Source organism: Sciurus vulgaris, assembly GCF_902686455.1.
Source record: "Sciurus vulgaris genome assembly, chromosome: 6".
Lineage (NCBI taxonomy): Eukaryota > Metazoa > Chordata > Mammalia > Rodentia > Sciuridae > Sciurus > Sciurus vulgaris.
The window spans coordinates 91,189,420-91,213,077 of record NC_136466.1 but is presented as its reverse complement, the minus strand read 5'-3'; the positions used below and the strand labels follow the sequence as shown (position 1 = coordinate 91,213,077).

Sequence of the window (23,658 nt, the reverse complement as noted above, 5' to 3'; positions counted from 1 at the left end):
TCTGGTATTGCAATACCCCCTGTTTCACTCTTCCTGCTAAGGATTGCTTTAGCTATTCTGGGTTTCTTATTCTTCCAGATGAATTTCATAATTGCTTGCTCTATTTCTGTAAGGTACACAATTGGGATTTTAATTGGAATTGCATTGAATTTGTATAGCACTTTAGGTAGTATGGCCATTTTGACAATATTAATTCTTCCTATCCAAGAACATGGAAGATCTTTCCATCTTCTAAGGTGTTCTTTAATTTCTTTCTTTAGTGTTGTATAGTTCTCATTGTAGAGGTCTTTCACCTCTTTTGTGAGATTGATTCCCAAGTATTTTATTTTTTTCGAGGCTATTGTGAATGGGGTAGTTTTCCTAATTTCTCTTTCTGAAGATTCATCACTTATGTATAAAAATGCGTTGGATTTATGGGCATTGATCTTGTAACCTGCTACTTTACTGAAATCACTTATGAGTTCTAAGAGTTTTCTGGTGGAATTTCCAGGTTCCTCTAAATATATAATCATGTCATCAGCGAACAGGGATAGTTTGAGTTCTTCTTTTCCAATTCGTATCCCTTTAATTTCTTTGGTTTGTCTAATTGCTCTGGCCAGAGTCTCAAGAACGATGTTGAATAGAAGTGGTGAAAGAGGGCATCCCTGCCTTGTTCCAGTTTTTAGGGGGAATGCTTTCAGTTTTTCACCATTTAGAATGATATTAGCCATGGGCTTAGCATAAATGGCCTTTACAATGTTAAGGAATGTTCCCACTATCCCTATTTTTTCTAGTGTTTTGAGCATGAAGGGGTGCTGTATTTTATCAAATGCTTTTTCTGCATCTATTGAAATAATCATGTGATTCTTGACTTTAAGTCTATTAATGTGGTGAATTACGTTTATTGATTTCCTGATGTTGAACCAACCTTGCATCCCTGGAATGAAACCCACTTGATCATGGTGCACTATCTTTTTAATATGTTTTTGTATGCGATTTGCTAAAATTTTGTTGAGAATTTTTGCGTCGATGTTCATTAAGGATATTGGTCTGAAATTTTCTTTCCTTGATGAGTCTCTGTCTGGTTTAGGTATCAGTGTGATATTGGCTTCATAGAATGAGTTTGGGAGGTTTCCCTCCTCTTCTATTTTATGGAATACTTTGAGAAGTATTGGAATGAGCTCTTCCTTAAAGGTTTTGTAGAACTCGGCTGAGAACCCATCTGGTCCCGGACTTTTCTTTGTTGGTAGGCTTTTGATGACTTCTTCTATTTCAGTACTTGAAATTGGTCTATTTAAATTGTTTATGTCCTCCTCATTCAGTTTAGGCAATTCATATGTCTCTAGAAAGCTGTTGATGTCTTCGAAATTTCTATTTTGTTGGAGTATAGATTTTCAAAATAGCTTCTAATTATGTTTTGTATTTCCATCCTGTCTGTTGTGATATTTCCTTGTTCATTCCGAATTTTAGTGATTTGGGTTTTCTCTCGTCTTCTCTTTGTTAGTGTGGCTAAAGGTTTATCAATTTGTTTATTTTTTCGAAGAACCAACTATTTATTTTGTCAATTTTTTGTATTGTTTCTTTTGTTTCAATTTCATTGATTTCAGCTCTGAGTTTAACATTTCCTGTCTTCTACTACTTTTGGTGCTGTTCTGTTCTTCTTTTCTAAGGCTTTGAGCTGTAGTGTTAGGTTGTTTATTTGTTGAGGTTTTACTTCTTTATTAAATGCGCTCCATGAAATAAATTTCCCTCTAAGTACTGCTTTCATAGTGTCCCAGAGATTTTGATATGATGTTTCTTTGTTCTCATTTACCTCTAAGAATTTTTTAATTTCCTTCCTAATATCTTCTGTTATCCATTCATCATATAATAGCATATTGTTTAATCTCCAGATGTTGGAATAGTTTCTGTGTTTTACTCTTTCATTTATTTCTAACTTCAATCCATTATGATCTGATAGAATACATGCTAGTGTCTCTATCTTCTTGTATTTGCTAACATTAGCTTTGTGGCATAATATATGGTCTATTTTAGAGAAGGATCCATGTGCTGCTGAGAAGAAAGTGTATTCACTCTTGGTTGGATGGTATATTCTATAAATGTCCGTTAAGTCTAAATTATTGATTGTGTTGTTGAGATCTATGGTTTCTTTGTTCAATTTTGTCTGGAAGATCTGTCCAGTGGTGAGAGCGGCGTGTTAAAATCACCTAGTATTATTGTGTTGTGGTCTATTTGGTTTCTGAAATTGAGAAGGATTTGTTTGACATACATAGATGAGCCACTGTTTGGGGCATAGATGTTTATGATTGTTATATCTTGCTGATTTATGCTTCCCTTAAGCAGTATGAAATGACCTTCTTTATCCCTTCTGACTAACTTTGGCTTGAAGTCCACATTATCGGAAATGAGGATGGATACTCCAGCTTTTTTGCTGAGTCCATGTGCATGGTATGTTTTTCCCCATCCTTTCACCTTTAATCTATGGGTATCTTTTTCTATGAAGTGAGTCTCTTGCAGGCAACATATTGTTGGATCTTTCTTTTTAATCCAGTCTGCCAGTCTATGTCTTTTGATTGATGAATTCAGGCCATTAACATTCAGGGTTATTATAGAGAAATGATTTGGTTTCCCGGTCATTTGGTTCATTTTTAAAATTTTCTTTATTTATTTGTTTGACACAACTTGTTTCCTCCTTTATTTGACAATTCCTTTAGGATAATTCCTCCCTTTGCTGATTTGCTTCTTTGTTTTTCATCTCTTCCTCATGGAATATTTTGTTGAGAATGTTCTGTAATGCTGGCTTTCTTTTTGTAAATTCTTTTAGCTTTTGTTTATCATGGAAGGATTTTATTTCATCGTCAAATTTGAAGGTAAGTTTTGCTGGGTATAAGATTCTTGGTTGGCATCCATTTTCTTTCAGGGCTTGAAAAATGTTGTTCCAGGACCTTCTAGCTTTTAGGGTCTGGATTGAAAAATCTGCTGATATGCTTATTGGTTTCCCCCTGAATGTAATTTGGCTCTTTTCTCTCACAGCCTTTAAAATTCTGTCTTTATTTTGTATGTTAGGTATTTTCATTATAATGTGCCTTGGTGTGGGTCTGTTGTAATTTTGTGTATTTGGAGTCCTGTAAGCCTCTTGAACTTGATTTTCCATTTCATTCTTCAGATTTGGGAAATTTTCTGATATTATTTCATTGAATAGGTTGTTCATTCCTTTGGCTTGTTTCTCTAGACCTTCCTCAATCCCAATAATTCTTAAATTTGGCCTTTTCATGATATCCCATAGTTCTTGTAGATTCTGTTCATGATTTCTTACCATCTTCTCTGTTTGTTCAACTTTGTTTTCAAGGTTAAATATTTTGTCTTCAATGTCTGAGGTTCTGTCTTCCAGGTGTTCTATCCTATTGGATAAGCTTTCTATGGAGTTCTTAATTTGGTTTATTGTTTCCTTCATGTCAAGGATTTCTGTTTGGTTTTTTTTCAATATCTCTAACTCTTTATTGAAATGATCTTTTGCTTCCTGTATTTGCTCTTTTAACTGTCGATTGGTGCGATCATTCAATGCTTGCATTTGCTCTTCATCTCGTCGTTTGCTTCTCTGATCATTTTAATTATGTACATTCTGAACTCCTTTTCTGTCATTTCTTCTGCCATGCTGTCGTTGGGTTTATTGATGTAACATCTAGATTTGTTTGCAGCATTTTCTTTCCTTGTTTTCTCATATTGTTCAGATATCAGTGGACCGCTGAGATATTGCAGATTTCCTCTGTTGATTTACAATGTCCCTGAAGATTTCTATATATATCCCCTCTTAGCCTTCAGTAGGCTGAAGTCTTGGAGGAAGTTGATAATGCGGTGCTCCACAAGGAAGCTGCCTCTCTAGGAGTGGTGGCCTTCAGGTGGGGTATATTCCCTGCTAGTGGGCAGAGGTGCCTCCACTTGTTGACCAATGGTCATCCAAAGGGGACCTAGGCTGTGGGCTGAGGCAAGGCCTGTTTGGGCCTGTGTCCCTGGTTTTACCGTCCTTGTGGGGAAACCTCACCAGGCAGGGAAGACTCACCCAGTGGGGAGGTCTCGCTGGTCAGTTCCTCCTAGAGGTTCCCCTCAATTTACAGCTACTGCCTGGGCTGGGCTGCCTTCCTCTGCAAAGTTTCCAGGGGCCCGGCCCTACCTCCTGGGCCTGGGAGCCTCACCCTTCGCAGATGAATCTCCTTAGGCTGCCCCTCCTCAGAGAATTTGCCCATAGGCCTGGAACCTTCGCTCCGCCCTAAGCCTGTCTCTGTGCGGCTCTTCCACCCAGAAGCCTCCTAGATCCTGGGACCCTGTTCTGCACCTAATTGCCTGGCTGCGTGGCCCCTCCTCTGAGCAGCCACCTGTGGCCCCGAACAATCGCTCTGAGTCCCAGAGACCCGCCACAGGCCTCTTCCTCCAGACAGCCGCCCAGTATGCCGGTGCGGTCACTAGGAGTCCAAGAAACTCACTTCGTGCTTCCTCCTCCCACCAACCACCCGTAGCCCGGGGCAATCAATCACTCCGAGTCGAAGTGACCCTCCCCGTTCCTCCTCCTTCTCCAGATAACCCCCCGGGTGTTCAGGAGCAGTCCCTCTGAGTGGCTCTGAATCCACGTGACCCGCTGCACGGGTCCTCTGGGCACCGCCCGGAGCTCTGGTGCGGCCACTCAAGACCAAGCGTCCCACCACGCTTCTCCTCCAGGCAGCCCCCCTGTGTTCAGGAGCTGTCACTTTAAGACCAAACAACTCACCACTCGCCTTCTCCTCTGAGCAGCCGCCTGGAGCGCTAATGCAGTCACTGCGAGTCCAAATGACCCGCCGCGCTCCTCCTCCTCCTTCTCCTACTCCTCCGGGCAGGCCCCGGGGTTCAGAAGTGGTCAGAGTCCAAACAGCTCGCCACGCAGCCACTTCTCTGGCAACCGCCTGTAGCTCCCGTGTAGTCACCCGAATCCAAGCGGCCGCTCCTCTTCCTCCTCGTCCTCAGGGCAGGCCCCGGGGTTCAGAAGCGTCGTTCTGATTCCAAACAGCTCGACGCACAGCTTCTCCTCTGGCAACCGCCTGCAGCTCTGGTGCAGTCTCTCCGAATCCAAGTGGCCACGCTCCTCTCCTCCTCCTCAGGGCAGGCCCCGGTGTCCTGAGTCCACACAGTTCTCCCCGCCACTCCTCCCCCGGGCAGCCGCCGGAGCCCCAGTGGCTGCTCCGAGTCCCAGCGCTGTGCCGAGCGGCCTCCTCTACGGCGCTCCCAGCTATCCGAGTTCACTGCTCCAGCGGGGGGAGGGGCGTCTCGCCGGCAGTTCTACTTCACAAAGTTTCCTGCGTTCTGGGACCCCCGTCCCATCCGGGATGCCCCCCCAGGGGGTGAGAGTCACCCGGCTGCTTTGAGTTGGTCCCAAGCGTCCCAATATCTCCTCTCTTGAATCCTGAGTCCTGGAGCAACACGAAATGCAGCCACCCTCTAGGCCGCCATCTTGAAAACCCCCCCATCTATACATTCTTAACATTGGATATGTTCTTTTTACTATTTGACAATTAAAGGATGAAAAATAGCATGTGTTTTAATTTGCATTCCTTACATTATTTTGCTTTCCTTTTCTGTGAACTGACAATTCTTATCTTTTTATAAAAAATATTTTTTAGTTGTCAATGGATTTTTATTTTATTTATTTATATGTGGTGCTGAGAATTGAACCCAATTCCTCACACATGCCAGGCAAGCACTCACTCTACCACTGAGCCACAACCCCAGCCCCCAATTCTCATCTTTTGTCAAATTTTGTATTGGGATTTTTTTTAAATCATTGACTTATCAATTTGTAGGATTCCTTCACATTAGGGATATTAATCTCTTGACTGAGATATGTGTTACAAATATATTTTACACAAAAGGAAAGTAATGTAGGAGGACTTTTTAAAACAAAGCACTTCTGTTTTAATCCGGTATATTAGATTTTAGCAAGGTTACCTTTGAACAACAATAGTTTGTAGTTCTATGACTTTTTTAAAAAATATATAAATCACCACAATATTAGAATTTTAAGATACATATAATTTAAAACTAAAGTAAACTGGTTACAGAATTTGCTTTTCTTTTTTAAAGGAAGAAATTTCTCTGAACAAAGAGATTAACTTGAATAAAAGCATTTCAATAACATTAAGGGTTAAGTTTAAATAAGCAACTTTCCTATTTAAAAACTTTGACAATTTCTAGTTTAATTGTCAACTGAACTTATATTTTACCTTAAACTTAGAAGCCACAATAATGTCTGGGGGTTTCCTGGTGAATTCCTGGAACTTTGGCATCAACACTAGATCTGATAAAGGAGATGTGCGTTGAAGCCCTCCGTGGACCCTCCTTCTAGAAAAGTCTTAGTCAGATGTCCAGCTAACTAATGTCCTAAAGCCAACAACTTAATGCTTATATAGCAAGAGTCCTGGCCATAATGAAATACAGCCATCTTTTAATAAGGGTTTGGCAGAGACAGCAGCTGTTCATAACTCCCTAGATAGTTCTTACTGCTAATACTGCTTAGTAGATAGTGATTTATAAGAAAAGAAAAAAAATGGTCAATGAAGCAAATCCATAGACTCAGATCTTATCACTCAACACAGAAAACATTATCACAGTAGAAATTAAAAGCTATCCAAAGCAGGACTCTGTCTCACTCATCTTTGTATACTTAGCATCCAGCAATTACAAACACAAATAGAAACTGATGAATGACTGAATGATTTTTTTGAGCATTTATAATACGTAAGTTGTATTTTGGAATATCTAAAGGCATTATTCCAGGCACATACAGTTGGGAAGAAAACATATATAAATGAAAAGCTAAACACAGGTAAAGTAAAAGTTAAGAAATTTTTAAATGAGATATGCCAGTAGGCAGAAATAATATATATAAGATTATCATTTATAAATGTCTATCAGTCACTAAGTCCTCCATATGCTCATTATACCCAGCCTTAAAGAGTGAATCTTATCCCCATTTTAAAGATGAGAACATTTATTACCATTGAGATTAAGTAAGCTGCCCAAGTCACACTGCTAGAAAGTGTCTGATCCTGAAGCTCAAGTTGTTTTTATCAGTCCATATGCCTCCACCTCACAATTCCACCCATTAATAAATGAACTATGCAGATTAATTTGCTTGGGCAACCGGGAAACAGGTTATAAAGGTATTGGGATTTAAGTTCAAGTACAATTTGGAGTGACCAAGAAACAAGTCTTCCTATGAGAGCGGAGTTGGAATTGCTTTTTAATTAGTGTCACTAATTAGAAATCACAGAACATTAAGAAGAAACTAGTTTGAGTTCTACTATAGGAATGAACTCAGTAGAAAAACAGCATTTCTTGGAATTAACTTCCTGCTTCTCACATGAACTGAAAATCTTAGACTCAATCTCCAGAGAAATAATATCATATGGTCTTTTTAATCTCTTCTTCAAATATAGTTACCAAAAATGAAAATATATTCAAAATATCTTCTGTGTTTAAAGTTCACTAAAGGCCACTTTTTTTTAACATTCACACTTGGCCAAAGGCACTGAATTCTTTTGAATTTTTTTTGTGTGTATATATCACTTTTTATATCTTTTAATTTTTATAGACGACATTTGATTCATTGTACACAAATGGAGTATATCATTTCATTTGTATGGTTGTACACGATGTAGATTCATACATTTGTATAATCATCATACATGTACATAGGGTAATGATGTCTGTCTCAGTCCACCATTTTTCATGCCCCCTCCCTCTCATTTCCTTTTACATATTTTAAAGTTTCCCATTCTCTCTCACTCCCCCCCCCTCCACCGCCATTATATATCATTCTCCACTTATCAGGGAAAACATTCATGTCTTTGGTTTTTGGAATTGGCTTATTTCACTTAGCATGATATCCTCCAATTCCATCCACTTATTTGCAAATGCCATAATATTATTATTCTTTATGGCTAAATAATATTCCATTATGTATATATACCAGAGTTTCTTTATCCATTCATCTGTTGAAGGGCATCTAGGTTGGTTCCACAATCTAGCTATAGTGAACTGAGCTGCTATAAACATTGAAGTGGCTGTGTTACTGTAGTATGCTTATTTTAAATCCTTTGGGTTTTTAACCCAGGAGTGGGATAACTGGGGCAAATGGTGGGTCCATTCCAAGTTTTCTGAGGCTTCTCCACGCTGCTTTCCAGAGTGGCTGCACCAATTTGCAACTTCACCAGCAATTGTAAAAGTGTGCCTTTTCCCCCACATCCCACGCCAACATCTATTATTATTTGTGTTCTTGATAATAACCATTCTAATTGGAGTAAGATGAATCTTGGAGTTGTTTTAATTTGCATTTCTCTAATTACTAGAGATGTTGAACACTTTTTCATATATTTATTATTGCCTGTATGTCTTCTTCTGTAAAGTGTCTGTCCAGATCCTTGGCCCATTTCCTGATTGGGTTCTTTGTATTTTTGGTGTAAAGTTTTGTAAGTTCTTTATAAATTTTGGAGATAAGTGTTGTATCTGAAGTGCCTATGGAAAAGATTTTCTCCCACTCTGTAGGCTCTCTCTTCACATTATTGATTGTATCTTTTGCTGAGAAAAACTTTTAGTTTGAATCCATCCCATTTATTGATTCTTGCTTTGATTTCTTGTGCTTTGGGAGTCTTGTTGAGGAAGTCTGATCCTAAGCCAACATGATGAAGATTCAGGCCTACTTTGTCTTCTATTAGGTGCAGGGTCTCTGTATAAATCCTATGACCTTGATCCATTTTGAGTTGATTTTTGTGCAGGGTGAGAGATAGAGGTTTAATTTCATTTTACTGCATGTGGATTTCCAGTTTTGCCAGCACCATTTATTGAAGAGGCTATCTTTTCTCCATTGTACATTTTTGGCTCCTTTGTCTAGTATGAGGTGACTGTATTTATGTGGGTTTGTCTCTGTGTCTTCTATTCTGTACCATTGATCTGCTGTCTATTTTGGTGCCAATACCATGTTTGTTTTTGTTACTATTGCTCTGTAGTATAGTATAATGTCTGGTATTGTGATACCTCCCATTTCACTTTTTCTATTCAGGATTGTTTGGCTATTTGAGGTCTCCTGTTCTTCCAAATGAAGTTCATGATTGCTTTCTCTATTTCTATAAGGAATGTCATTGAGATTTTAATTGGAATTGCATTGAATCTGTATGGTGCCTTTGGTAGAATGACTATTTTGACAATGTTAATTCTGCCTATATCCAAGAATATGGGAGATCTTTCCATCTTTGAAGATTTTCTTCAATTTCTTTCTTTAATGTTCTGTAGTTTTCATTGTAGAGGACTTTCTGCTCTTTGTTAGATTAATTCCCAAGTTTTTTTTGTTTTGTTTTGTTTTTTGGTTTTTGGTTTTTTTGTTTGTTTGTTTTGTGTCTACTGTGAACCGAGTGGTTTTCCCTAATTTCTATTTCAGAGGATTCATCACTTATGAATAGAAGGCATTAGATTCGTGCATATTGATTTTATATCCTGCTACTTTGCTGAATTCATTTATTAGTTCTAGAAGTTTTCTAACGGAGTTTTTTGGATCTTCTAAATATAGGATCATGTCATCAGCAAATAATGACAGCTTTAGTTCTTCTTTTCCTAATTGTATTCTTTTAATTTCTTTGGTCTGTCTAATTGCCCTGGCAAGTGTTTCAAGGGTGATGTTGAATAGAAGTGGTGAAAGAGGGCATCCCTGTCTTGTTCCAGTTTTTATAGGGAATGCTTTCAGTTTTTCTCCATTAAGAATGATGTTGGCCATGGGCTTAGCATAGATAACCTTTACAATGTTGAGGTATGTTCCTACTATCCCTATTTTTTCTAGTGTTTTAAGCATGAAGGGGTGCTGTATTTTATCAAACTCTTTCTCAGCATCTATTGAAATAATCATGTGATTCTTAACTTTAAGCCTATTGATGTGATGAATTACATTTATTGATTTCTGGATGTTGAACCAACCTTGCAATCCTGGGATAAACCCCACTTGATCATGGTACACTATCTTTTAAATATATTTTTGTATGCAATTTGCCAGTATTTTGTTAAGAATTTTTGCATCGATGTTCATCAGGGATATTGGTCTAAAGTTTTCTTTGCTTGATGTGCCTTTGTCTGGTTTTGGTATCAGAGTGATACTAGCCTCATAGAATGAATTTGGAAGGGTCCCCTCCTTTTCTATTTCCTGGAATACTTTGAGGAGGATTGGTATCAGTTCTTCTTTAAAGGTCTTGTAGAATTCTGGCACTGGGCTTTTCTTGGTTGGTAGGCTTTTGATAGTTTCTTCTATTTCAGTGTTTGAAATTGATCTGTTTAGATTGTGTATGTCTTCCTGATTCAGTTTGGGAGGATCAGATGTCTCTAAAAATTTGTCAATGTCTTTGATATTTTCTATTTTGTTGGAATATAGATTTTCAAGGTAGCTTCTAATTATGTTATGTATTTCAATGTGTCTGTCGTGATCTTTCCTTTTTCATCACGAATTCTAGTAATTTGAGTTTTCTCTCTCCTCTTTTTTAGTGTGGCTAGGGGTTTATCACTTTGTTTACTTTTTCAAAGAACCAAAAAACATTTTGTTTTGTCAATTTTTGAATTGTTTCTCTTGTTTCAATTTCATGATTTCAGCTCTGATTTTAATTATTTCCTGTCTTCTTCTATTTATGATGTTGATCTGTTCTTTTTCTAGGCTTTGAGATGTAATGTTAGGTCATTTAGTTGTTGACTTTTAATTTTTTTAATGTATGAGCTCAATGCAATGAACTTTCCTCTTAGTGCTGCTTTCAGAGTGTCCCAGAGATTTTGATATGTTGTGTCATTATTCTCATTTACCTCTAAGAATTTTTTTATTTCTTCCCTGATGTCTTCTATTTACACAAATTCAATAGCATATTGTTTAGTCTCCAGGTGTATGAGTAGTTTTTGTTTGTTATTTTATCATTCATTTCTAATTGCATTCCATTATGGTCTGATAGGATACAAGGTAGGATCTCTATTTTTTTTTTTTTTGTTGTATTTCTAATGGCTTCTTTGTGGCATAGCATATGGTCTATTTTGGAGAAGGATCCATGAGCTGCTTAGAAGAAAGTGTATTCGCTCGATGATGGATGAAATACTCTGTAAATATCCATTAAGTCTATATCATTGATTGTATTATTTAGTTCTATAGTTTCTTTGTTCAGTTTTTGTTTGGAGGATCTATCCAGAGGTGAGAAATGGTGTGTTACAGTCCTCCACTATTATGTGTTTTGGTCTATTTGATTCTTAAAGTTGAGAATGGGCTTGTTTGATATACATAGATGCTCCATTGTTTGGGGCATAAATATTTAAAATTGTCATATCTTGCTGTTTTATGCTTCCCTAAGCAGTATGAAATGTCCTTCTTTATCCCTTCTGACTAACTTAGGTTGAAGTCCACTTTTTCTGATATGTGGATGGAGACCCCTGCTTTTTTTACTGGGTCCATGTGCATGTTATGTTTTTCCCCATCCTTTCACCTTTAGTCTGTAGATGTCTTTTTCTATGAATGAGTCTCCTGAAGGCAGCATATTGTTGAGTATTTCTTTTTAATCCAATCTGCCAGTCTATGTCTTTTGATTATTGAGTTTAGGCCATTGACATTCAGGGTTATTATTGTGATATGATTTGTATTCCTGGTCATTTTGGCTTATTTTTGGTTTTTAACTTGATTTGATTTCTCCTTTGATTGGCTTTTCCTTTAGGGTAGTTCCTCCCTATGGTGACTAGTATTGTTGCTTTTCATTTCCTCCTCACGAAATATTTTGCTGAGAATGTTTTGTAGGGCAGGTTTTCTATTTGTAAATTCTTTTAACTTGTTGTTTATCATTGAAAGATTTTATTTCATTGTCAAATCTGAAGGTTAGTTTTGCTGGGAATAGGATTCTTGGTTGGCATCCATGTTCTCTCAGAGCTTGAAATATATTGTTACAGCCCTTCTTTCTTTTAGAGTCTGGGCTGAGAAATATGCTGATATCCATATTGGTTTCCCCTTATATGTAATCTGACGCTTTTCTCTCGCAGCCTTTAAAATCCTATCTTTATTTTATATGTGAGATATTTTCATTATAATGTATCTTGGAGTGGATTTGTTGTAATTTTGTGCACCCTGTGTTCTATAAGCCTCTTGTATTTGATTTTCCATTTCATTTTCAGGTTTGGGAAATTGTCTGACATTATTTTGTTGAACAGGTTGTTCATGCCTTTGGTTTGTATCTCTGTGCCTTCCTCAATCCCAATAATTCTTAAATTTGGTCTTTTCATGATATCCCTTAATTCTTGGAGGTTCTATTCATGATTTCTTAACATCTTCTCAGTTTGTTCAACTTTATTTTCAAGACCAAATATTTTGTCTTCATTTTCTGAGATTCTGTCTTCCACAAGATCTATTCTGTTGGTGATGCTTTCTATTGAGTTTTTAATTTGATTTATCGTTTCTTTCATTTCAAGTATTTGTTGTTTTGGGGTTTTTTTTCAGAATCTCTATCTCTTTATTAAAGTGTTCTTTTGCTTCCTGCATTTGTTCTTTTGACTGTTTCCTGGAATGATCATGCATTGCCTGCATTTGCTCTCTTATCTTGTCTTTTGCTTCACAGATCATTTTAAGTATGCAGATTCTAAACTCTTTTTCTATTATTTCTACTGCCAGGCTGTCATTGGATTCTATCACAATATCATCTTGGTTTGTTAGGAACACTTTCTTCCCCTGTGTTTTCATATTGTTTCTATATATTCCCCTCTAGCAGTGAAGATCAGAGATACTGAAGTTCCCCCCTTGCAGGCTTATTATGACCCTGCTGTTTTCCACTACCTCTCCTTTGAAGGGGAGATCAATACCTGTAGCACCCAATACAGAGAAAATGCAGTCCTGAACCAGTCAGCCCTATAAAGACTTTAACATTATTGTAATGAACAGGATCAGTTCAATTACTATTTACAGTATTTCTAGTTGTGAACAAGAGGATGGGGAAGGGTGTAGGATGAAAGTGAGTAAATAGAGGTACCTGTCAAAGGGCCTCCAGTCTCCTGTAGGTGTCTCATGAAGGGAGCCGCCCTTCCAATGATGATGGCCACGCCCTCAAGAATAATTAAAGTTGCCTGCCACCAGCCTCCAAAGAAGCCCCCCAGCTTCTGAGGGTGTGCTGAGTCAGCACAGAGGCAGGTGCAGTGTCCCTCAGCATTAGGGGGGCAGGCGGGCAAGCTCAGCTACCAGCCTCTGACCTCAGTATGGGGGTGGGTGGGCTCAGCTCTTTTGAATTTTTTTTTTTTTTTTTGGTGGTGGCAGTAGTGGACAGGGGGTGAAGGTGCCAGGGATATTACACTGAACCACATCCCCAGCCAAATTTTGTATTTTTATTTAGAGATACGATCTCACTAAGTTGCTTAGGGCCACACTAAGTTGTTGAAGCTGGCTTTGAACTCAAATCTTCCTGCCTCAGCCTTCTAAGAGTCACTGGGATTACAGGTGTGCCACTGCACCCAGCATTATCTGAATTCTTAAGAGCCTGCTAGCAAAAAAAATTCCAAGAATTCAAAATCTTCACATCTTCTAAAAATGTTCATTCAACAGATTGTTGAGTACACTGGTTTGTGTACATCAGTGAACTGGTAAAACTAATCTAATTGGAGCTATGTCCATTTATGTATGTCAGTCATAACCTGGTGTTTATTCTGCCTTCATGGTCAGCCCTCCCTGCTGTGCCCTCTACTGTGTCTGTAGTTTCCAATTATTTTTTTTTTTTTTTTTACCATTTGAAACTCCCCTCCTTATAACTGCCCTTGGTATAGATTTTTGTCTGATTTTTGTCAATAGGAAAAACATTTTAAAATCTATTGATAGCTTACACATCATCCTAGTGGGTTCTCTGGCCATAAATTCATAACTTGCAAGTCTGATTTTTGTGTTTTGAGAAAAATGAAAGAAAAAGTCATCCATCCATTTAGAAACAGACAAAATTGTCTCTATACATTGCCAAATGTTCCTTGAGTGGGTCAAAATTGCCCTCAATTGAAAACCACTGGTCTTAATAAAGTGGAAATGCTTGCAGACACTTGTCTTTGGTGTCTATCGACCTACCTATGACTAATGGAAATACTCCTAAAACTAGTAGAGTAAAAGATTTGGGAACTAAATTATGAATGTCATCCAAGATAAATTCATTCTTTTGAGATTTAACTGTAAGTTCTATAATTAATAGAATTAGGGCAAATCATGTTTATTATGTTAGACAAAGTCTAAGCAAAGAAAACAGTTTATAAAGACCTTTATCTTTTTATCTTGCAAGGAGAATGTTTTAAAAATGCTTTCATATTTAATAAATTACCAACAGAGAGAATCTGACTTCTGATTGTTAACAGGAATGTGAATTTCCAATTGCAGGCAAACCTTGTAATAAAAGGATCATGAGTAATAACTCAGTTTTATGACTTTAATTTCATAATTTCAATTACTGATATGCCCTTCTATAGATAATACTTGGGCATAATTTAGTGGTTCCTTGGTTCTCAGAGGGATGTTATTACTGTGTAAGTAATAAAAGACTAAATTCTCTCATTATTACACAGGAAAGGTGGGCTCTGAAGCCCTGAATTCTTAATTGGAAGGCTATCTCTTGATTATCTGGGGACTTACTGTTCCCCTTCATCATCAGTATTAATTAATACTTCCACCAGACACTGGAAAAAGAAGACAAATATCAAGCAGATTAGGTTTCTAATAGATTGATAAGTTTATATGTTATGTGTTAGCAGTCCTAATAAATGGTATTTAATGAAAAAAAAATCCATTTGTTCATTTAGTCAACAACTATTTATTGATCACTTACAATATTCCAGGCATCGTTTGTAGCAATGAACCAAGTAAAATTCTACTTTCACAGAGCTTCAATTCTAGTGGAGGAAATAGTACACAATTAGTACATATCAGAGGGCAATGGGCATTTTGAATAAAAATAAAGGAGAGTAAGGGAAAATGTGATGTCAGATGAGGAGAAGGGGTCCTTTTAAGGGTGGTTAAAATGGCTTCTATGATAAAGTGGCAGGCACCAATGGACATTCTGAGAGTGTTCCATTGGAGGAAACAGTTGGCTCACATGAAGTTGTCCACTTAACAGTTGGTGGGCTTATTAGTCTGAGATTAAACAGCTGTTAGTCAGTAGCACAGGTGATTGGGAATCATTAGATTAAGCACAAAAAGAGGAACCAATGTTATCTTCAAAGTTGGATATCCACTTAAATCAAGATATGCTTTCTAAATCTCTTTGTGTGAAAAATAATGTGAGAATCCAGAGGTAGTGAAAATGAGAATTTGGCTCTTATAACTAATTTAGCTACTGGAAAATTAATTCACTTTTCCCATTCCTTGGTTTCATCAACTAAGTCAGGGTTTCTCAATTTCAGTACTATTGGTATTCTTTGTTGGTATTGGATAATTCTTTGTTGCAGGGTTGTCTTTGCATTGTAGATGTTTAAAACAGCAGCAACCCTGGTCTGTAAGCACTAGGTGCCAGTGGCACCTCCCAGTGATGAAAACCAAAACTGTCTCCAGACATCAAATGTCCTTAGAAGAGGCCAAATTGCCCCAGTTGAAAGCCATTGGTCTAAATTTAAAAGGAAAATAATTTGATGGCACTTTTCTAATTATGAATCCAGACACTTTTTCAGAGAGCAAACGAGGCATTTGCATATAGTGTGTATCCAGCATGTCTTAGCAATTTCCAATGATAAACCATCACACACTAAATTATCTGTGTATAATTTTGCCTGAACACATCAGAGTGATTATTACTGTAATTGTAAGTACCACATATTGTAAGGTAGTCTGATGCTTTCAGTGAAACAACATGCATTGTTCCTACCAATAAAATCATTTTACCTATTCTAAAATGATTTGAAATTGACATCTTACCATGAGCAAATCACATACAGAAAACATACATATGAATTACAAATACCCATCCCCCATCTCACCTCTTCTCAAACCTGTATCTCAGAAGTCATTTCAGATATGGATATCCCTTTCTGCCTAAACTCTCAGTCACTCTACAGTGACATTTTAGACTAATGTACATGTTTTCAAACCTTTTAATCTCTATAACAACATCCACTCCCATTTTTTAAAATCCTTCATTCTGTTATTTAATATTTCTATGGTATGTCATCCTGTGCCAGCAGTTCCTTTCTATAAGGTTATAACTTCTATTTTTTGTTCCACATGAGTAACTCAGTACCCATTTAAGCACACAACACACACACACATACTCTCTCCACTCACATAGATCCACTGGTGGCAATGGGGACGGCACTAAAGATTTCACCTGAGAGAGACAACCTAAAGTCCTGCTTGGACACTGCTTCCCAAGGTCCTCTTGAGGCTCTCTCCCCTCCCTCCTCTGACTTTTCTCTCCTCTCATAGACAGTGCAGGTCCTCTGCCCCCACCTCTCTCCCCACTTTAGAGAGGCACTTTTTAGAGCAGGAATCAGCAAACTACCACTCTATCCAAATCGACCTACAGCTAAGAATGAAATTTTTCACTTCTGCATAATTCTAAAAAAAAAAAGAAGAATTACAATCAATTTCATGAAGTATTATATGAAATCTAAGTTTCAGTGTATGTAAATAAAGTGTGAACAAAACCTAGTCATGCTCATTTGTTTCTGTGTTATGTATGACTGCTCTTTGGCTGCAAGGGCAGCATTGAGGGATGCAACAAAGACCATAAGGCCCACAAGGTGTAAAATATTTACAATCCACACCTTACAGAAAAATTTGTAAACCCCTACCATAGAAACACTTTTCACCCCAAGTGATATATCAGTATTTCCAATATACATAATGAGCCCCAGCCCTTGAGGGAAATTCTGTACAGATAACATGCATTTAGGTATACTGAGGTTTTTTTTCCAAGCCAGCAGTGCACCTGTCACTGCATGTGTATTTCAGGGTATGCAGAGAGGTGCTGCCAGTAGCTGAATTAAACTTAAGCCCAGGTGACCCCAAAGTTTACTTACCTTGCCTCCCCCCCCATACCACACTGTAAGTATTGGCTAGGCACACCAAGCCTCACCCTACTGCAGACTTTTCAACACTGAAGTTTGGTTTTATATTTCAACCCACTCATAAAATGGAATCAAATATTTTTCCTTAGATTCAATTCACTTTCAAGTAATCTGTATGAAGAACTTGAGAACAATCAAAAATGGACAGAAAATCAGTTTATCAAATACAGGAAAGATCACCTGAGCCATATAAATGAATGTCTGAAGGTCCTACAGGAGAAGCTGGTAAGGAGCTCTTATTTCATGAAGTAGAGCTACATGGTCATTATCTGGATAATGTTAGCCACAAGTAAAGGTCTAGAAGTTCACCCTTCAACATTTACACCATCAGTAACTTCTCTATAATATTAGCAATGCAAGTTCAACAGCCTATATCCTGGTCCTATTTGCTGTTCCCTAACTGTGAATTTGCATTTCTCTGTTCCAAAGTGACCCAAAGCTATTTTTTAAAAATACAGATTGTCATCCCAGACCTAGAGAGTTAGCTCTCTGGGGCCTCCACTGGAAATATGTGATCTTAGACAATCACATTGGGTGGCACTTAGGCACAAGAAAGCTTGGAAACTTCTGCTCACAACATTATTTAAAATCTCTATAGATCTGTAAGTAGAACAAAACTTTTCAAAACTCCTTTTCCAGACTAGACTATGAAAGAAAACCCCAAGCTTTGGGGTGAGGTTACCAAGGTTTATGGAAAATGTGTTTCTTTTAAGGCTCCCTTCTCCCATTGAAACCAGAGCATCAGGCCCCCTGGGGAGGGCTAAACAGGGCCATTAATGCAGTCAGTGGCTGCCAGTCATGCAGGTGATTCAAAAAAGATGTTATAATAACTTCAGTAGAGGAGCTTTGGGCAGCTCAGTATATAATGTCTCTCACCCCACCCAAGTTTGCAACAACTGAGTAAGATGGGAGTCCAAGAGGTGCAGATAAACATAAAAGCTTTATCACTGATAAGGAGTATCAATGTATGTGCAGTCACGTCAGTAGTTGCCAAGTGGGCCTGTTGGTTCTTTACCCTCAAGTTCAGTAAATTCCTCTACTAGATACAGGCAGCACCAAGTGACCCAGTGGGTCCCCCTGCAGGCAGAAGTCTCCTGCAAAGAAGAGAGAGACTAATCCACGCTTCCTGAGGCAAGGCAGGGCAAAAAGAAAAGGGCCAAAGGGGCCAGGCCAGTCTGTCCAGTTCCTACTCCCAAATTCCCTGTGGGAAAGTGAGAAGAGAAGTGAATTAGCCTAAAACTGCCTCTGCAGTCCACACCCTGCTGCACATTAGAATCACTTGGAGAGTTTTTAAATGGTACTGACTCCTGTGCTCCATCATAAACCAATTATATCAGAATTTCTGGAGGTGGGGTAAGACCCAGGGGATGGAGAGTCACTATTCTTGCTGAAGTGTGCTCATGTGGATATGAAGTTCCAAGGAATAAAAACGTCTGACACTTAGGAACATGTCAAGGAGCTCAGGAAAGCCGTATCATCTTTCTTGCTACACTTCTTTAAACACTAGATTCAAATTTCAAATCCTTAAGGCATTTCAACAAGACCAGAGCCTTCTTATTTTCTTCTATAACATGTAGAATCTAGAAACTACAAACAAGGTCAAACAAAGGAATTAACGCTTTTGCTTGGGAACACAATTTTAGATACAAGGAATCCTGGTTTGAATTTCCATGCTTAACATGGAAAAATGAATATGGTAAAAACATTTTCTCTAAGATGAAATATAAATCCACATTAGTTTTACTTTCTGCTGAATTTTATCACATGATCTCTTTTCTAGGAAAAGTCTGAAAGCAAAATGGAAGAAAAAATGTTGCAGCTTTCAAGCAAATTAGAAAATTTCATTAACGCACAGAAACAGGAAGCAGAACTAAACAAAGTAAAGCTTATAGAAAATAAATTGTACAAAAAGATGAACCAAATGGAAAAGCACATCTGGAACGAACTAGAGAAATACAGAATGAATATCAATCAGGTGAGTACCTTTTATTAAGGAAAGAATAATTCTCCTTTCCTGTCTAATTGCTCAGAATTTCCTACTTTGAGTCACAGACCAGGGATCAATCTTTTCATTAGTTACATGATTATGTATTTAATTTGGCCTTCTAAATATCCTACAGGATGTCAGCATACCACTGGAACATGTATAAATGAGTCAACTTCTTCATTCACATTAGGTAATGTCACAATCCTGTTGCTGCCTGAGATTCTCTAAGAGAATCTAAATCATAGGATCCTAGACATGAAAAGTCCTTAGAGATCACCAAGACCTGACTTGTGGGTATATTATAAATTAGGAGCCTAAATCAAATGTCCTCTCATTGACTGCAGGTAATGAGCCTAGACAGATGTCAGACTGGAAACTTGACCTTTAGAAGTGAGGAAGAGATGAATTACCACAGTCCAGTATAATGACTGCTTTTCCTCTTAAGAGGCTAATGGCAGCAGTGTCAAGCTGAGCTAACATCAAAGAGGATTAATTTGAAAGACTCATCTAATTTGTCAAAAGGAAAAACATGGGATAGGTGCTGTGGAGCAGCATCTGCCTCAAGTCACAATTTTGAGGGAATTACCAGGAATCAGAGGAGTTCTTATATGAGAGAAACCCCAACCCATTCTCTATCTTCTAGATCTCAGAAAAATTCACATTTAAATTCCATAAATTTTTTGTCCCATCAAGAGATGCAGTGGAGATGCCTTGGGAAGACATTACTGTTTCATTCTAGCAGATTTTTCTGGCACATAAGTAGAATTTGTTGCCCGGAAATCTAACCCTCACATCCCCACTTCCCACCACCAAGGTCAAAATAATGAATTACCTGGCCAGGAATCATGTCCCAAACCTAACTGGTACTTCTAAAACTGGCCTGACTTTCTTCTTAACTCTCAAGATTTATTTTTATCATTTCATTGGTATAATACCAGGAATAGCGAAGAGAAATTGACAATCTATGAATTTCTGCATTTTACCTAGTGGGAGTTCTAGCAAGGAGGACTCCAAATTAATTATACCTTTAATAAAAATGTGTTGAGAAACAACTATGTGAAGGCCTCAGTAAGAAATGGGCTGCATTTTGAGAAGTTTGAGGTCTGTAGGTCTGCAGTCATGAGGTGTCTAGATATGTATAAGAGAGATACAAAGTGCTGGGAGGGAAGAGGGTAACCACTCTTTCAAACCGGCTACTTTTAGAGAAATTTCAAATCTCATTGGGGGCTTTACCTTCAAACCTGATAACAAGAATTTTTTTTAATCACACAAATCCTGGAGATTAATGCTCTATCTGAGGTGCCCATGGTAATATTTCTCCCATTCTGTAAGTTCTCTTTAATGTTATTGATTGTTTCCTTTGCTGAAAAGATTTTTTAGTTTGAATCCATCCCATTTTTTGATTCTTGATTGTACTGCTTGCACTTTGGTATTCTTGTTAAGGAAGTCAGATTCTATTTTGTTATTGTATTTAGAGACCCAGTAAACCACCACATCCCCCCAAAAGAAAAGGAAGTCAGATCCTAGCTGACATGGTGAAGATTTGGGTCTACTTTTTTCCTATTAGGTGCAGGATCTCTGTTCTAGTGCCTAAGTCTTTGATCCATTTTGATTTTTGGCAAGGTGAGAGGGGTTTAATTTCATTTTGGCTGGCATATGGATTTCCAGTTTTCCCAGCACCATTTGTTGAAGAGGCTATCTTTTTTCTAATGAATGTTTTTGGCACCTTTGTCTATTATGGGATAACTATATTTATGTGGGTTTGTCTCTGTAATCTCCAGGATATATAAGAACTCGAAAAACTTAACATAAAAAAAAACCAGATAACCCAATCAATAAATGGGCTAAGGAACTGAACAGACACTTCACAGAAGAAATAAAATTGATCAACAAATATATGAAAAAATTGTTCATTTCTAGCATTAGAGAAATGCAAATCAAAACTAAGATTTCATCTCACTCCAATCAGAATGGCAATTATCAAGAATATAAGCAATGAGAATATTGGCGAGGATGTAGGGGAAAAGGTACACTCACACATTGCTGGTGGGACTGCAAATTGGTGTAACCATTATGGAAAAACAGTATGGAGATTCCTCAGAAAACTTGGAATGAAACCACCATTATCCCACTCCTCTGTTTATACCCAAAGGACTTAAAATCAGCATACTACTGTGATGCAGCCACATCATTGTTTAATAGCAAGCTCAATTTGCAATAGCTAACTATGGAACCAATGTTGATGCCCTTCAACAGATGAAAGGACGAAGAAAATATGGAGTATGACTCAGCCTTAAAGAAAAATGAAACTCTGGCATTTGTAGGCAAATAGATGGACTTGGAGAATATCATGCTAAGTGAAATAAGCCAAACCCAAAACACCAAAGGCCTAATGTTTTTCTGTGATATTCGGATGCTAATTCACAATAAGTGGGGTGGGTAGGGGAAGAATAAAGGTACTTTGGACTAGGCAGAGGGGAGTGAAGGGAGGGGAGGAAGTATGAGGGTAGGAAGAAAAGTAGAATGAATCAGACATTATTATCCTCTGTACATATATGACTACACAAGTGGTGTATTTCTACATCATGTACAACCAAAAGAATGAGAAATTATACTCCATTTATGTATGATGTGTCAAAATGCATTCTACTATCACTTGTAACTAATTAGAACAAATTTAAAAAATTAGGAGCTGGGATTATAGCTCAGTGGTAGAGCACTTGCCTCACATGTGTGAGTCACTGGGTTCGATGCTCAGCACCACATAAAATAAATGTCCATTGACAGCTAAAATTTTTTTTAAATTTTTCTTTAAAATTACACAAACCTCTTGTAGAAAGAAAAAAAATTAAATATAGTTGAAATATAGAATTACTTCATTAAACATTTGGGGAGAGGCAAAGGAAAATAAAATTTCTCAAAAAGTCAGATCAAGTTAAAATTCTATTAATATATCTTCATGATATATAAGAAATGGATTTTGTTTATTTTTAGATGGGGTCTTAGAGGAATTTAATATGCTTTGAATTAAACAATGATCAATTATGGCAGGACTGCTAATCTGTAAATCTTTACTGAAGAAAAAGAGTTCCAATGCATTAATATATATATTGTCTTTTCCTCTCTCAGGATTTAAATCAATTCATGACTCTCTCAACTCCCTCCAACAATACAGAAAACAAAATGGCTTAGAGAAATATAAAGTACAGAAAGACATAAAGAAATTAAAGCGTAAGATTGTGAACTCCAGGAGGTATAACCTTCCAGTCCTCTTCTTTTTCACCAGCTAATGGAGCAATCTGTTAGGAATAGTTGTGAAGAAGTTAATATCTCTATGGTGTTTACTGCTTCTAATGTCTCTGTATTTCTCACCATCATTTAAGAAGATGAATGTACCAGGGAAAAACAATAAAGAAGCTTTATGTCTTCATGTCTTCAACTTATTAGTGAAAAAAATAGGAATTTCCTTGCAGCAGATGCCCTTTTATATTTTTATTTACCTACAAATAAAAAAGAACAATGTTCTTAATGTACAACAGATAATTAAGGCCAGATGTAATACATCAAAGAATGGCAGGAAACTGTGGCAAATTGAGACTTCAGACCCTGTCTGAAAATAATAGTCACTCTGTAGTTACAATTCATTACCAACATGAATTCACTCTGTTATTGCCAAAACATTTCCTTTTTTAAGAGAAGATTCTCCATTTTTAAGCATTAGTATCTAGTTCAATATGGTTCTTAAACTATGAAGGAAATATTTGTGAAACAGATACATCTAGTGGTCTGTCAATTGGAACTTCTTTAAAAATATTTTTTAGTTGTCAATGGACCTGTATTCTATATATATATGATGCTGAGAATTGAACCCAGTACCTCACACATGCTAGGCAAGTGCTCTACCACTGAACTATAACCACAGCCCATCAATCGCAATTTTTGACCCAAGGATTTCCTTGTCTAACGATCCCAATGTTTATAGAAAATTTAGCATATTTAAAACATATTTTCATTGTTTTCAATATGTATTAGAATTGTGAATAAGTTCTAATCCATGCAAAGTAAGAGAATTCAAGAGCTTCCAGGAAAAACATGCCACACAATAGATTCTAGCTGGTAAATTCAGAAGTACTTCAAAACATGAATTTCTTATAAAATTAAAATGCACCTAACTTTTCTGGATATAAATGTTAAATACAGAGTCTGGCATGAGGCAAACAAATTCATGAAAAGTAAAATAATCTATCCATGTTATGTTTATCTGTGCTCAGAATTAGGACCAATGTCTATCATGGAGTTCTGTGTAAGCCTGGTAAGGGGACCTGTGCTTCAGATTTAGGTATCTTCCTTAGTTTACAGAAGAAGAGTGATAACTTCTCCCAAACAGAACAAATTTACCTTCCATACAATTTTTTGACCAATACCCATTTTTTCTAATTTTTAACTGTGTAAAACATCCCCACTCACTGTCATTAGTTATATGCAACATCATTGACTCTATCATGAAGGAATCTTCATAGGAATATTTAAGCATTTAGAAGCAATAGCAAGTGTCCTTTGCTATCAAGAGTCATTCTAGGATGAGGCACTGA

The 23,658-nt window shown here is 37.3% G+C and overlaps 1 protein-coding gene across 1 annotated transcript in view; it reads left to right on the top strand.

Moving 5' to 3' along the window:
* Positions 1-22,340, top strand: part of FAM81B (family with sequence similarity 81 member B) — a 62,195-nt gene extending 39,855 nt beyond the window's left edge. The window contains 5 exon segments of the mRNA XM_079146033.1: positions 17,169-17,304; positions 18,860-19,031; positions 19,034-19,054; positions 22,196-22,303; positions 22,306-22,340. Of these exon segments, the coding sequence (XP_079002159.1) occupies positions 17,169-17,304; positions 18,860-19,031; positions 19,034-19,054; positions 22,196-22,303; positions 22,306-22,325 (457 nt within the window). The 3' untranslated portion in view covers positions 22,326-22,340.
* Positions 22,341-23,658: the final 1,318 nt, after the last annotated feature.